The 17,016-nt window shown below is 35.2% G+C and overlaps 1 protein-coding gene across 1 annotated transcript in view; it reads left to right on the plus strand.

The window, feature by feature from the left end:
• SPTLC1 (serine palmitoyltransferase long chain base subunit 1) overlaps positions 1-16,758 on the plus strand; it is a 37,330-nt gene extending 20,572 nt beyond the window's left edge. Inside the window, exons 6-15 of the mRNA XM_059836843.1 lie at positions 451-583; positions 2,261-2,390; positions 4,218-4,307; positions 5,025-5,132; positions 6,534-6,629; positions 6,914-7,010; positions 8,484-8,538; positions 11,463-11,580; positions 12,423-12,496; positions 12,992-16,758. Of these exons, the coding sequence (XP_059692826.1) occupies positions 451-583; positions 2,261-2,390; positions 4,218-4,307; positions 5,025-5,132; positions 6,534-6,629; positions 6,914-7,010; positions 8,484-8,538; positions 11,463-11,580; positions 12,423-12,496; positions 12,992-13,085 (995 nt within the window). The 3' untranslated portion in view covers positions 13,086-16,758. The remainder of the gene's footprint in view (positions 1-450; positions 584-2,260; positions 2,391-4,217; positions 4,308-5,024; positions 5,133-6,533; positions 6,630-6,913; positions 7,011-8,483; positions 8,539-11,462; positions 11,581-12,422; positions 12,497-12,991) is intronic.
• The last annotated feature ends 258 nt before the right edge of the window (positions 16,759-17,016 follow it).

Consider the following 17,016-nt stretch of genomic DNA (forward strand, 5'->3'; position numbering starts at 1 on the left):
TAATGATAGCTATGTTTATGTAGGGGAAACATCAGCTTAGAAGGACTGATGGTCTGCCAACAGGACCTCATTAATTGCTATAAATGACATAATTTGTTTTCTGACTGTAGTAACTGTGCTTCCTAGTCTCAGTCCAAGAACGCTGCATCATTTGTGGTCTAGTCACAAGTAGATTTTAACAACTTTGGTGTAAGAGCATTAGAGAAACATGTTGCATAAACATTTTCAGATCTGCCAAAACTTGTGATTAATAACAGGTTACTTCTCAGTTTAAGTGAAGCTGGACTGGTTGCAACTGGGTTTTGGGAAGTTACTTGTTTTAATACTATTCCTACATATAAATGTTCTGTTTGCTTCAATTAGATGATTTCTAAAAGTAATGACAGACAGATTTCTTTATATGAAGACAAGCTAGCTATCTAATAGATTTTTGATTTTTCTCTCAAATAGATGTGCACTTAGAATTAGAAGAACGGCTAGCAAAATTCATGAGGACAGAAGAAGCCATTATATACTCATATGGATTTGCAACAATTGCCAGTGCTATCCCTGCATATTCAAAGAGAGGAGACATTGTGTTTGTGTAAGTATTGTTTTCTGATTGCTTTCTTCTTATTTTAATGATTGCTAAACATATTGTTGAACATTTTAAAATATTACTGGTTTTGATCAAGTAGTACATTTTGTAGTACAAAGTTCAAATATTTTTTCTGTGCCAAATATTACAAATGACTTACTGCATTCATTGTGAAAGCTTAGATGTGGGGACTCAGCTGCAAAAAAAGCAAAATAACTGGTGCATTCAAATACTAATGTAATTCTAATAATTTTTTTTTTTCTTAAATGATACAGTAATGTATCATTTTCTCCTGTGTACTGCTGGCTTTTCACCTTTCTTCCAGGAGACTTGTTCCCCTTATGTCCATTGGCAATGGAGTAGTTGGATAAATATTGCTGCATATTAAAATAACAGAAGAATAGCTATGCAGAAGCAAATAAATTATTTGGCAGGTCCTGTATCTGGTACCTAAGAATAGCCAGTCATGATTTGTCTGGGGAAGATTTAATAGCTGGGAGAAACAATGTAACAATTCCCAATTTGTGCCAAAAAAGAGGGTTTGAATTTAGTAAGAGCTGATGGATTTTTCTTGTCTTCTGGTTCTTTCAGTACCTTAGATTTTTAATATCCTCACTGTTTCTATGACATGCAAATGGTTAACTTGAACATTTTATGAAAAATATGAAGAAATACCTGTTTCAAATATAGTACTAGTTTCTGTCAATGCATTTGGTTTTTAGACAGGGATTTTCCCCATGCATTTTTGCCCTGGAAGTAGGGAGTGTCAGTGTGGGGCTCAGCTGCCTGCTGTGGTTAAATTAAAACACAATGGTACTTTTGTATTTGTCTGCCAAAATCTCTCTTTGGTGCTCTCTTTTCTAAGTGCAAGGCTTGCAGCCTATTTGACCTCCTTACAGAAGTTCTTTCATAATTTAATAATGTTTTTTGATTGTTTTTCACTATCTTCTGGATCAGTGTTTTTGAGACAAATGCCCAGGATTGTGCACACACTACTCAAGGATGCCACTGTACCCAGGATTTAGTTATCTCATACTGTTTCAGCTTCTCATTGACAAAAGATCTAACTGTATTTGAAAGCAGTTGAAATTACTGCATTTAGCATGTACAGGTTTGGTTTAGTTGCCACTTATGCAAGATTAATTCACCTGAGCAGCTGTGAAATTGCATACCCCAGCATAGTTGGAAATTTGCTGTTCCAGCACTTAAAAATGGGAGTTAGTTCTTTGGATATATTATTTCTCAAAGGATATTAAAATGGACATTTTGAGTATTTGGAGGTCTACAGTAAATGTTACAGGCACATCTTTGCACTTTATTTCTAAGACGCAGAGCAAAGAAGTGAGAGGTTTCTAGGATGATTACTGGGGTACTCTACGTGGTCCATAGAATGCCATGCTCAAACTGCTGTCACATACAAACAAAAGGATGAGAGTAGATTAAAAAAAAAAAATACCAGAAACCTGCTGGCTTGCTTTTAGTGTCTGTAATTCATATAAAATTGAGAAGCTTTGAAATGAGTTTTCAAAATGTCAATAAAATATACAGTGCTTTAAAACATCTGATTTTGTCTACACCTAAGTACAAATATCTGCTCAAAAGAAAGATAAGTCCTAATAGCCAGCTTTCTTTGAATAATTGCACCGTGTGTAACAAACTTAGAAGGGTTTGCTATATTTACAGAGATGAAGCTGCCTGCTTTGCTATTCAGAAGGGATTACAAGCATCTCGTAGTAACATCAAGTTATTTAAGCATAATGATATGGCTGACCTTGAACGACTGTTGAAAGAACAAGAGAGTGAAGATCAAAAGGTACCATTCCTTTGAAGAAATATTTGTACTCTTTTGTGCCACCTCCCCCACGTTTTTTTACTGAGTTGTGTAATTGAATGGGTGCAGTACTTAAAGGCAGTTACTTGGTTTTCATAAGTCTCTATTGAGCAGTTAATGTTGCTTAGTTAATTAAGATAATTTTTTTAAAGCAAAGTATTTATTTAGTTGCATTTTTCTTCTTAACTCTTAGAACTAGGCTCACAGGCATTAGTAGCATGGGAATATCTTTACAGGTAGATGACTGACATGAGATAATGTTTTTCTTTTCTTTAAAAACTATTTAAGAGCTTTTTTTTTTATCTCTGAGAAATTTATGTAACTGTATTTACCTAATACATCATGCAAGTTAACTGTCACTTTGAATGCCACGCTGTAAAATCAGCACAAAATGGCTAGTCCTTTATAGAATCAATATGGTCGATTTTTTCCTCAGTCTTCCCCCATCATGAATTCAACTCTTAAGATGTTCTCTCGTGAAAAATTTGAATCAGTTTGGTGGCTTGCTTCTCATTCTGATAGTAATGCAAAAGGATGTCCAAAAGCAGTTACTAAGATCAGGATCAGAAAGTACAGATAACTTGATTAAATGAGTTTTAAAAGAATTAATTGAGTAGCTATCATGATTGTATGGTTTGTTCGCAGAATGCTGGCAAGTTACAGACAATTGAAAGAATGCTGATTTTGTGATAAGACCTAGAAAAATTAAAGTAGATACACTGTCAATAAACAACATCAGTGTAAATCAGTAAAGGATCTAATTAATAGCAGATGTATAGATAACATACTAGTTAATGTACCTTCATGGAAAATACATTTTGTCAGATAATCTTTACATGAGTTTTTAGATGTGGTTTTCAGATAAATTTGTGTAACACATTTGGTTTGTTTAAGCAGAGTGCTTTGAGTTAGCTACATGGTTAACGTTTCTTACTGTAATTAGCTGAATGTGAACATATAATTGGTAGGCATGAGCTTAATACAGACCATGTGTGTATAACTAAGGCATACTGACTAGAAAAGGCTAGGTCCTATCAGTAGAGTTGGTAAAGCCTGTAGAGCCTACTGTGACTAGTTTGGTACTTACCACATAGAAAAGTTACATAGATGTTTATGAATCTTAGTACAAGAACTGAAAAATGAAATAAGTGTGACTAAATATCCTTGATCAGAAAATACCAATAAGGTTCAAAGTAAGTAACAGAGGAATGACATTTTAAAACAGCAAAACTGAAATTATACCAATTGAAATTTAGCAGAAACAAGTGAGAGATATTTTGATGGTCTGTATTGTATCCAGAGATCAGACAAGGACTTTGTAACATGAGTGTTATGAATACTTTTGCATTGTGTTTTACAAAGGCACTACTTGTAAGAGGTTTGTGCTGCATTGTGAATCCTGGTGCTCAAAACAATTGTTGAAAAGTCTTCCAAATGCTTAGAATAATGATGAGAGTAATAGGGACCAAGATTTGTAGTATTGGTTCTGTAATTACATTGGTTGAATTTTATTCATAAAGTTCAAATGTATTGGTTATGATTTGTTGCAAAACAAGTCCTCTTAAATCATGTGTAGAAATCAAAAGCTTTGAAATTATTACACAATAAATAAAATAAAAGACAAAAGTAGTCCAGTGAGTAATTTCAACTTTTGTTACAGATGAAAAATACTAAGTTTAAATTTAAGTTACAGCTTGTTTGAAAAAGTGGCCATTCCCTTCAGAAAAATCTTCTGTATAAAAAAAGTGTTTAGAGCTTTGCTTGTTTAGTAACAATTAATATAAACTAAAACTATATCTTTCCCTGAAGAATCCTCGCAAAGCCCGTGTAACTCGAAGGTTTATTGTAGTGGAAGGATTGTATATGAACACAGGAGACATTTGCCCTCTTCCAGAGTTGGTAAGTGGTTTTAGTTTGCCTTTTGAACCACACAAGAAAGCATGTTTCTAATGAAATAGTAGTGTTGCCTACATAGAAAAGTTCTGCATGATTTTTTTTGTTTACCTTCCTTCTTTCTCACATGTTCATGAAATGGTGATTCCAAACCTTAACCTTGTTTTGAAACTTCTGATTGGATATTGAAGCTATTGAGATTTAAAAATAATGTCTGGCTGTGGTCCTAATTTTTATCCTGTAAAAAATAATGTGTTTTCAGCTACACTGTATGATACTAGACAGTTAAATTAGGTTATATCTAAAAAATAAAAAAAAAATTCAAAGAAATCTTCATAGAATTGTCAGAAATAGACTTCAAGAAAAATATTTGCTATTCAGCATAAAATGGCTTTTTATGCAGGCTCTATTCTTGTAGATGAGAAGAAATGGTGTAAAAATGCATTCACTTGAAAGTACTTGAACCTATTAAAAAGAGGATTTTTAATATGTGAACATTTATGAAATTTATTTTAGTATTACATGGTGGAATAATTTTGAAGGCTTTTAAAATGTCATAATCACAGAACAGAATTCTAGAACTGACATTTATGCATTATTCAGAACAGAACTCTAGAACTTATATGCAGTATTCAGAATGCTGTCCTTGTCTTTCTTTTATCTCCCCCAAGCGTTTTGTCACCATGTGCTGACTTATATTTTATAAAATTTCCTTTGTTTCAGATAAAATTGAAGTATAAATACAAAGTTAGAATATTTTTGGAGGAGAGCCTTTCCTTTGGAGTCCTTGGAGCACACGGAAGAGGAATTACTGAGCACTTTGGAATAAATGTATGTACTTTTTTGTTGTGCATGAGAGATTTGTACAGAAGCAAGTTGTGCAATTTTTTCCTAATACCTGTACTGTTACCAGATATTTTTGCAGTGTACAGTAAACATTTAAATATAGGGGTTTTAAAAATGTGTATATATATTTAAATGTAGTATTTTTTTAGCAGTCCTAGAGCTTTCAGGTCTTGTCAGTCTTTCATGTGCTTACTTGAAATAGTTTTACTTATCTTTAGTGATGAAGATAACATAAGAATTTTTACAATGCATAATTCTATCCTTTGTTTGGACACTCCATGAGATAATGAATACTGTCTTTTCCAGCTACTTACACTTAAAAGTGTCACACTGGCACAGAAATATTTGAGGTCTTGGTGTAAATAAGAAAAATCCTTGCATTATATAGCCATCCTCTTTTGCTCTATTGTCTTTTACTCCAGTGGGGAAAAATAAGATGAAGCTTCATATGGTTTTTTGAAAGGTGTTATTATAGTACTTTACCAGCAGATTCAGCCAAACTATTTTTCCAAGGGTCTACTTTTCATGGTGTTTATGCAGCTGAGGAGGACTTTGGAAATCCAAAATGGTATCCTTGCAGCTGCTTACTACCACAGTCCCCTGGGCTGGGGGGAAGGGAGAAATGCTTTTTGTTTGCCAGTGTTTGTGTGGAGCATCTTTCACTTCATTCTCTCAGTCTGTATTCAGCTTGGAAGTGAAACAACAAATTCAGAAAATTCATTTTGTCTTTCCCTTTGTCCTGTTGTTTTCACTTAATACCAAACTTGGAAAAGAGACCTTAATTTAGAAAAGGAAACAGTGTTACTGTGAAATATGCCAATTACTATCTGATTAGCTGATAGGAGCTAATTAGCTGCATTAAATCCTTTCCAATTAATTGACTTTTAAATTAAATTCATTTACAGACAAAATCTTTTGAAGTCTGGCAAAAGAAAATATTTGCAACCAACAAATGAAATAACACAATTGGTCTCTAATATTCAGACTATTTTAATTAGATTCATGCCTAGTTTTTATCACATTCTACCTCCTAATGACCACAGTGGGGCCACTTATACTCTTAAAGGACACTTACACACTGACTGCATGGAATTGTCACTAGCATCTAAATAATTTGTTTTATCTGTTTGTGTTCTTCACATTGCAATGCCTGGAGCAGAGAGATCATATGCAATTTATTTACAGATCCATAAATCTCAATTTCTCAAATGTCCTTTCTGTATTGATTAAAATGATTATTTCAGTTGTACTTTCATTTTGTCATGGTTTGGTAGATCTTTTCTAATATTCATGGTAATATGAAATAAAATGTATCTTTAATAAACTAACTTATAGTCTTGATGCAATCAAAAGCATCTTTTAATAATTTGTTAATTTAACTGACAGATTGATGATATAGATCTTATTAGTGCAAACATGGAAAATTCACTGGCTTCCATTGGTGGATTTTGCTGTGGAAGATCCTTTATTATTGACCATCAGGTAAGACAGATCTCTTTATAAATAGTCTGGCACTATTAGTTACTTATATGTGAGAGATAATTATTAATATCCATTTGCAAGTATGATATAGATGATTATGCTCTATTTGATTCTACACAGAAACTGTCTGGTTCCTGTGAAATATTGTAGATAAATTGGGGACCTAGTTTTATATCCTTACATGTACTTACATGTAGGTGTGTAGGAGAGGTTTTTAATATGTACGTTAATTAACTTTTAAAACATTGTCTAAATTATTATTTTTTTTTCTTTTTCTCCCATAGCGATTGTCTGGTCAAGGCTATTGCTTTTCTGCCTCCCTACCTCCTTTATTAGCTGCTGCTGCTATTGAGGCTCTGAATATTATGGAGGATAATCCAGGTACCTAATTCAGGAAAATGTTATGCTTCAGTCTTTCTTCACCCCAAACTAACTTGTCCTACTAACTTGTCCTTCTCCCTACTTTGATGCCTCACCTTTTTACTCTGATGTCCTCTTATTTTTTGTTAATAATTTTACTTGCATGTTTTTTCTTAATGTTATTTCCCACTCTGCTTTTCTTCTTCAGTGTTTCCATCCCTTTCCATCTTCTAGCTGGAAATAAGCAAGTTATTTGAAGCTAAGAGGCACACAGATGGTTTTTAAAAAGCAAAGAAGACATTTTTATTCTGCTGTTTAGATCAGTGATATGCCTCTTTGCTTCTTCCTTAAAAACATATTCATTCAGCACAAATGAAGGAAGAGAAAGTTAAATAGAAACAAATGATAATGTATTTCCTCAGGACAGAGCAACCCTCTCCATTTGCACTGTCTAATTGTGGTTTTTTCCTTCTCTAGTTAAGCATTCAGGCAAGAATCTCAGGAATCATCAGGGTGCAAACTGCCTTTGAGTTAAAGGACCAGATACAGGGTATTTCTATAAAGTTAGCAGACAGAAGATTCTGCTCTGGGAGTCAACTAGAAAAGCCCTTAAAGATCATCTAGTTCCAACACCCTTGCCATTGGCAGGGATACCTAGACCAGGAGCTCCATCCAACCCAGCCTCAAAAAATCTTTTTTGCTGACCAGGAGTTGAGGCCAGACCACAGCAGTGCCAAATCCCAGTCACTGGAACACCTACTGGGAAAGAAGTTTTTTTGGTTTTTGGTGTTTTTTTAAGGAATTGGGGAGAGACACATGAGGACAAAATTGGCCAAATTATGAAATTTTGTGAATTTGGTTTTAACCTTCATTTGCATCAACAAATTGAAGGACATCTGCAGAGATAAACTATTTAATTTTTGACAGATAAATGAAAATTATGGGGTAGCCCATGATCAGTTGTCTGAAGTGAAATAGATTCAAGAAGAAATTAAGAGTAAGTTAAAGAACTGTTAGGTGTAGTGGAGGGTTAGCCTTCACCACAGTTTGCAAATCCAGGAGTCAGCTTTCTCTTAAAGAATGGCAGTGAATTGGGAAAAGGCTCAACGAGTAGAGTCTGCATGCCAATAGATATCTATGGATATTTATAAATTGGACCTGCCATTTCAGTCCCATTACTAAGTGTTTATGTCATCCCTTCCATATGGTCATGAACAGCAGCAGCTCCATATGCAGCTGGAGTAATGAGATAAAGGGAAAGAGTGCATTTGTCAGGACTTAAAAGCTTGTTATTTCCTGGCAGAAATAGGAATCGGGAACATTAAGAAGAGTAATAAAGAGACTTATTAAATTCAATGGTTATACATACCTTAGTTTGATTCCAAATGCTGTATTTGAAGTCTTAGAGAAATGTAAAGTAGAAACAGGAAATCTAAGCCTTTTTTTTTTTTCTGTTTTGTTTTGGTTTTTTTTGTTGGTTTTTTTTGTGAACAGACATTTTTCAGACTCTCCGGGCTAAATGTGAACGGATTCACAAAGCTTTACAGGGGTAAGTGTGGGATTTGGGGCTTTTTGGTTTTTATTTGGCTATGCCTTTATAATGTGATTTTTAAAGAAACTCTTCTTTTCCAAATATGTTTCTGGTTTTACAGATGCTTAGACTGAGATATGCACGCTCAATTGTGTATGTATTAAAGGAGAAAAATTATTCTTTCCCAACTGTCCCTGTTGCGCTACTAAAAAGAGTCCAAGTTTTTTAAATTCTTTACAAGTTTTGAAAAGAGATTATACCTTAAGACTATTGAGGAAGGCTGCAATCTCTTGCACATTAAAATTGTTAGGAAAGTGTGACAGCTCTCCATGACACAAAGTATCGATAAGCATTTTGAAAATAAAATAAACAAATAAAAGCATTTGGAATGAAGCTTAGCAGATACTCTTTCAGACAACTCAATGCACCTGTCAATCACCTTGAATACAATACTGTTCTTACATATTTGACTTGAGTGTTAAAATGTAATAAAGTACCCATTGTTCTGGAGGCACAGAGAAAATGGCTAGAATTCATCTGAAAAATAAGGTTTCAAATTTCCTAATACTATGATGTTTTAGAAGATGGCTGTCATGATTTGATCCTGGTGCAATGCCAGTGCCCCCATGAAAATACTTCTTCCCTGGTATCTACTGTGAGATGTGATCAGAAACAGAGCAGAGCAGGCTCCAGCTTAAGAATGAAAAGGAAAAAAACCCAGGACAACAAGAGAAACACACAGAACGCAGGATGAAAACCTTCCAGATATCCTCCTCTCCCCACCAGATTTCCAACACATCACAATAAGACAAAACCTTGTATTTTCAATTCAGTTACCACCCTTCAGATCACCCACTCTCAGTCCATCACCACCCTTGAGATAATCAATTCTCAGTTCCTCAGGGAGAGAGGAGTCCCTCTTGCACTACAGACTTCACCCAGGAAACAGTCAAAACTTCTCGTGTTTCCGTGTCGGGTGTGGCACCGCCCGGAGAACATTTTGCCATTGTGACCTCTTCCTTCCATGTCCAGTGCTCTCACCACTGCACATGGACCAGAGCTGCTTCTAGGGTTTTTTCCCTTTTAAGGATGCTTTGTCCAGTTCCAAAAAGAGCACAGTCCCTCTCCTTTTGGGACACCTGTCCCCCCCAAATTTCACCCCCTGCGGCCAAGGGGTCTCAAGAACAGAGATCCTCTTCCTCTTCTTCTTCTCTGAAGATGGAGTGCATCCATCCTCCTCACCTGTTGTTTCTGTTCATGCACTCCTTCACATCACTGCACTCTCCTGGCTCTGAGCCATTGCCTCCCCCTAAATGCAGTCTCTGTGTCACAGGAACACAAGTGGTTCTGCCCATGGCTATACAAGAAAAGTCCAGCCAATGGCCACTCCATCATCTCCTCCCACCTAGGATTCTTCTCAGCTTCTCTCAACATCTTTCACTTGCACCAACTTGCATCGCACTTGCCTGTTTCCTGCTATCCCAAACTCTCCTGCTATCTCAACTCCAGGAGGATCAGCATTTGCAAGGTTTCCATCATTCACAAGAAAAGGGTTAAAAGTCCCAGGCTCTACTGGTCCATGAACTCCCACGGCTGCCGGGCACCCCCCTTCTCCCTCACACTAGCCGCGCTATCACAGGCACAGGTTCTCTCCCTCTCTCTCCCTGCGTGGCGGGGTGGGGGGGGCTGCCCAAAGCCTCGCAGTGCTCCTCCACCCTTCCATCTTGCAGGGGCCTCCTCCCTTCTGTCCCCGGCCTGGCCTACCTCCTCCGCCGCATGGCCTGGCATCCCCTCCTCCCGCCCAGCTTGGAGCCGGGAGGAGGGGAGGTTTGTTCTCTTCAGGAACCTGAACCCAAGAGAGTTTCCTCTGGGAGTCCACAGCTTTTAACCCCCTGTGTTCTCAGAGGCGTATCCATACCCTCAGTGGACAAACCAGGTGCCAATATTAAATTCTGAGCACCTATTGGTTTGACCACAGCATCCCAAAAACTCACTTCCTCTTAATCAAACCACGACAATGGCTATACCAACAATTTCGTGTTGCATATTACAGAAATTAATAACTTTTAAAAACACTCACACAAATCTTTCTTGCATGATTGATTATATTAGTTTCTTTGGAATGATACTACCATAAAATGAGCCTGATCTTTTTAAAATGTGTATTATGCAAAATTTTCAAAGTCCAGAAGTCAAAATGACACCTGATAGTTGATATGCATTTATGTGACCTGTTAATTTTGGGGACCAGAGGTCTTGTTTGGATATTGAATCCAGATTTTTGGATGGGAATAACTCAATCCTAAGTGTGTGTGATGTTTAGATCAGTGTGATGTTTAGAGCAGTGATCAGGACAGTGACAATCAAATGTCAGTCATTCAATCAAATTCTAGAAACCCAGTTAACAACTGTTTCTATGTACAGATGAGGGAACAACTGTAGTCCTATAACTAGGTTTAGAGAACCTTCTGACTGACACACGATGCTGTAAAGAGTTTCTACAGGAAATAATTTAAAATCATAAATCTTGACAAATCTTGCAAAACCTCCAGCAGAACATTTGTTCTTTGTTATATCTTAAGTGATAAAAAGGTGACTTTACCCAGCTAGCTGGGTTTTTATCAGCAAATTACAGGCCTAAGAGACATTTCTCTTACATCTTCATAAGGACTCTTTAAGAATTTCTGGGTTAATAATTTTTTTTGCAAAAGGATGAGTAACTATTGTTATATAAACTTACTGAAACTCCTTAGAAAAACATTTGCTTGATAACTTTGATATCTTTTTGTAATGCAAGCTGAAATGCATGTGTTTTGTCTGCATTAGTATCAATCAAGTGAAATATCCATCTTTTATCAGCACCTAGAAAGGAGAAATGCTTATCTAGAATTTCAAAATGTCTCCAAGTAGGATGTACATCAAAGACTTTTTATTTGTTTTAGGATTTCTGGTTTAAAAGTAGTGGGAGAATCTTTTTCTCCAGCGTTGCACTTACAGTTGGAAGAGAGCTGTGGATCTCGAGAAAATGATGTGAAGTTACTCAAAAGAGTTGTGGATTATGTAAGTGTCACCATAGTAATTAAAATATATCATTACCTTTGAATGTTAATAATGAAGAAAAGGTAGGGAGGCTTGTTTCGTTACTTGTTGAAAGATCTTGCAGGAATGCTGCGAGAAACTTAGTTTCTGTGCTGATTATATGTCTCTGTTAAAAATCACCTTCTAACCATTTCTTGCTGCCTATAGTTAGGTCTGTAGCTCTGGATTAAAAAATATATATTAGACTATTTACTTCAGGAAATAGTTATTTCCTGCTATCTATTTTAATGTTCAAATCTGCATATAAAGTTGTTGCTTAGACAACTTTTATGTTAATAAGAAAAGTGTTCTGGAGGTACATTTTAACCATTTAAGGTCAATTTTTTCTTCTTTGAGTCCCTGAATTTCCTTTTTTATGTGTGAACAATGTCATATTCTATATATAGTATTTTTCTCTTCTTCAATACACATTGGGGTTTTTTGTCCCACATGAAAAAGGAAGGGTGGACATATCTTTATATATCAGATGGCAGGTAAACAAAACTACACTACAAAAAGAAATTCTGAAGTTAACTTCCTTGAAAATATGTTTAAATAGGATTTAAATGCCTGATAAATCTGGTATGTTTGCCTGAGTACATGGAGGTCAAAACTGAAGGCACTGCATCCTAAACTGTTTTATGTGTGAAAGCTGTATTGAAATTAAGAGATGATTTTGCACACCCTTCACAACCTCCATTTGGGAAATAACTTGCATTTATCTTTACACCACATTAATAGAAGTTAGTTATATGTATTTGGTGATCAAAAGGATGTTCTATCAGAAATTTCCAGGTTGACTTGCTGTATTTTTTTATTTGTAGTGCATGAATAGTGGTATTGCGTTAACACAGGCTCGCTATTTGGAAAAAGAAGAAAAATGTCTTCCTCCACCCAGGTTAGCAGAAAGTTAACTTGTTACTTGATTTTTTTTTTTGGCTATGGCCATCTCTTTTCCATACAACAATGGAGTTCTGTTCAATACAGTGGATCGAATAGTTGGTTCTTGGAAAAATGGGGGAGGCTCCAGTTTTGAGGTATATTTTCAGTGACTGTTACAAGATGCTAGTACCATGAAATAACTATCAAAACTACTGGTATCTTGGGGATCAGCATGTAGCCTGTTAGCAGGCACATTTCCATGAGGAAAATTACTCTTACTCTGTAGGTAAAAAAGGTGACATTTTTCTGCAGTGTGTATGGTGGGGTGGCAGAGCGGAGGCAAAAAGTAATTCGATCACATCTGTTTTGTCATATGTCTTGTTCCTGGTTGAATTTGAATTAATGATTTCCCTACATAGTGATCTTAATGTGTTGAAATTAGTACAATACAATTCTACGTGGAAGGCTAGGAGGAAAGTTTACTTTCTGTGTTCTGGTTTTCTTTTTCTAGTATTCGAGTAGTGATAACAGTGGAACAAACAGAACAAGAACTGGACAAAGCTGCATCACTTCTTAAGGAAGCTGCACAGTCTCTGCTGAATTAGACTGCCGTTTTTGGATTTCTTTTTCCCCACATTATCAGGATAAGTGTATTACACTATACAGTGACTTACAGATTCTTCCACTGATGGCATTTAAAGCTGACTAACAAAATTGTTCTAGAGTGATTCTAATGCAGTCAGGGAAAGAATGCTGAATTTTGGAGTTAGTGAATGAGACAGTGTTGTTCCAGTTCAAACTCTACCATTTACTCGCATTACTTAAAATGGGATTTCACTATTGAATTCATGACTCTTTCATAAGTTAGTATAAAAAGTTTTAAATTTATTTCCTCAAACCCTTAAACATTCTCAAAAATGTGTGTAAACATTCAGTTTCACCCCAAACCATGTAAAATGTGTTGTTTTCTCTCTATTTTCTTAGAATGTGGGAACTTCAAATAAATTTCAATTATCCCTCCCACCTTCCAAATGAAAGTACACTGTTCCTAATATTACCAAAAGGGTAACACATTAAGAGATAATTTTGTACTGTATTATGTCATTTATTATTGAATTATAGGAGGGACGACATTCAATTCTTTTTGTTTATGTACCTTTCTCTTAACCATTTTTGGCAGCCAGGTTTTAAGAAAGCCTGGCCAGAGAGTAAATTCATATCAAATACTATTTAATTTTTGCATTCCATATGTAATTATATGCATGTTTGATATTATGGGTGAGGTTTTTCATACTATTATCTTTAAAATATCTAAACTCAAACCTCTGAATTGCGAAACTGTTGTAATTCCAGTATAGTATGTTCAGATGAGCTTTGTACCAATCTTGAAGAGGAGTAATAGGCAACATGGAAAAGGAACCAAGGCTTTGAAACTGCAACTAAATACTAGCTTAGTCAAACTACTTTTAAGCACAAAAATGATGTGTGCTTAGCTTTTCTGCGAACATCTATAGAAGGGAAGACTCACAGATAGCTACTAAGAGTTTAGATGGTACAAATACTACTGAAACACAAGTCAATCTATGCTCATAAAATTCCCAAGTAACTTGAAAGTAATGTTTCAAGATTGTGCTGTTAAGATTTTAAGTAAACACAGATGGACATTACATATATGGACACTTTACTTCAATCAGGAAACTGGTAAGGAATTACGTATCTTTTTATAAAACAGAAAATACAGCTTTTTATTTCACAATTTTGCTTTAAGAATGCATGTCTGAAATTTTTGTATTCTGCCTAATATGTGTTGAGTTGTTTTGTAACTTATGTGCCTTTTTGGTTGCTACTACAAGGATTACAGGACTGTTTTTGAGAAACATCATTGTTAAATATAAAGTTAATCATGTTTGATTCAGATTTTTACTTACACAATTGGATTTGTAGAATGGTTGACCACATATTGTTAAATATTCTGCTTTAGGTAAGCATAGTCTATGCTTCCTTCAGTTCACAGGGACTGTTTCTGTGCTGGCTTTCAAAAGTTTCATCTGTGTACGTTCAGATAGAACACCTAGAGTTGTGTTGGGGCATTTCTGTGATTGTTGTTTGACATTTGAAATAGTCAAATCATTATCTGTGCAATGTAGTAAAACAAATCCCAATGTGAAAGAGAATCCCTATTTCAGTGGCATTTATGTTTTCTCTGTTAACTGTGAGTAAAAGCCAGTGAGAAGCAAACAATTTAGAAGAGAAAAAAGTGCAGAATGAGACTGACTCCCATTTTACAGACTGGAACTGAAGTGCAGAGTAGTCATCTTGAAGACCCTCAGAGACTACGAGAAATGGAAATTTAATTTTATGGCTCTACTTTGAGCTTTTGAGCCATTTAAGGCTGGATAATTGAAAACTGCAAATTCAAGTGAAGTCAAGCCTTTGATGTATAAATTTTGAACAAATGAGGTACTTTGATTCCAGTGCAGCATATTAAATGGTTTTGGAGTTAAGATAAGCCTGGGAAGGTAAGCAAATAACCATTGGCATTGAAATCCTAGGTTGCAGAATCTCTATTTAATTCTCTCATTTTATTTTAGGTTGTCTGCAAATGGGGTGGAATTTTTGTTGTGCTTAGAGAAGTAGCAATAATTTTTAGATACATGGATTTGTATTGCTACTTTTGTTCTTGGTTTGTTGGGTATTTTTGCTTTTAAATGAAGTGATGACAACTAAGGTAGAAGCAGAGTGAAATTTCTAGCAATTTCAAATCTATGACTAAGTAGTTCTGATGAAATAAAAGTTAAAAAATGTTGCTAAGAGATGCCATAATCTGAGTCATTTGACAAACACATACCCACCAATAAAACATTGGTAAAACTGCCTTTGTTCTTTGTTATTGTTTACCAGTATATAGGAAAGAAGCATTTAGTTCACAGTAAAGTGAATACCTTGCTTGATAGAAGCTGAAGTGCTCTTGTAATATGTATTTTACTGAGAGGTTATATGCATGGTCTCTGTAAGAAATTAAGACACTTGTGAGATGTAACTGATGGAGAAGAAAATCCCTGATCAGTTTAAGCATATCTGGCTCCTCTTCATTTTGACTTTTTTGATAAATGTCTCTGTCATGGCAAGCAGATGAAGAAATGGTTGGCTCTGGGGAAAAATGTTGATTGGGGTTAGGGAGACAGCAGGTGATTCTGATTAAACTTCTGACATTTGAAAAATCAGAAGCCTGTTAAGGTCCTTAAATGCCCAGTGCTCTTGGCTGATAAATATATTAACAAATCTGTGTTAGTTGCTTTGTAGTTACATTTGGATGAATTGGTATTTTTTCCATCCATTTCTTCAGATGTGGGCATGAGACTGGAGTTCAGTGTAAACCGATTAGGTAGGATACTGTGAGATGAATCAAACACAAGGGACCTTATCCCAAATATCAAAGTATCTTTTGAAAATAAATTTTGTTTCAATTAATTTATGTATTTCACTTTGCCACATACTTGGAACAGAGTTGCAGCTAAGTGGATAATAAATCCAGTATTTTAAATAGTGAAGAAGAATAAATGTTGGTAATTTTTTTAATTAACTATTAATATCTGACAGTTGAGAAGGAGGGCATTTTAATTGTAAAACTGTTGTAAAAATGACTGTTGGTCATTTATTGAAATTGTCTTGATAAAACAAATTTTTTACAATATATGAGGACTGGGATGGACTGGAAAGAATTTATACTTTCAAAATATTTTATCTTGAAGAAACATGCCTACATGGTATATATATATTCATATTTTAAAGAGATTTATTTTCCTTGAATATTTAAAAATAATTGATTGCTATTTGTGTAGTTTCATGGTTTTTATAGGAAAAACTACAGATGCCTTTTCTGTTTATTATAGTAATCATTATTTTTGGAGAGGAGGTGAAATGCATAAGGAGGGTATTAAGAAAGAAAGAGACGTATGGCTGAATAACTTTGATTTTATTTTTTTTCACTTTTGAAATATGAACCCAGTGAATGCACAGAATGGTGTACTGTCTCCTTTCTGTCACTCCATCTGGACTTTATTATTTTAAACAGGGTTGCGGAGTGTTGGCATTCCCTGATCTATGAAGTTGCTACCACAAAAGTGTCTTGCATCTTAAGATGACTAGAGAAGTGCACATGTAAATGTACAGAGCTGTAAATGCTGCTTAAACAGAGGAAATATTTACAACTAACACAAAGCCATTTGTACATTAAACTGTTTCAGTGTCCTAATAAAAGGAAATGTCTGGATAACATTTCTTCTAGTGTTTTTATGTTCTTTGGCAGTTTTCATGGTAATAAGGTAACAGGCTTACTCTGTCTTGCTGTTGATAGATTTTCCAGATTCTAGTTTCTTGTCCATTATGTACTAGGTAATTGCAAAATATGTGTAGTAGAAGTCACAGAAGCTACTAAATCTGCTGAAGAGTACCTATCAGAGAAGGACAGTGTATACATGTCTAATTTCTAATACTTCGGTGGCACACACTTGCTGAAAACAGCTATTGGAAGCT

The sequence above is a fragment of the Haemorhous mexicanus genome, chromosome Z (genome assembly GCF_027477595.1).
Source record: "Haemorhous mexicanus isolate bHaeMex1 chromosome Z, bHaeMex1.pri, whole genome shotgun sequence".
In the NCBI taxonomy this organism is placed as follows: Eukaryota; Metazoa; Chordata; class Aves; order Passeriformes; family Fringillidae; genus Haemorhous; species Haemorhous mexicanus.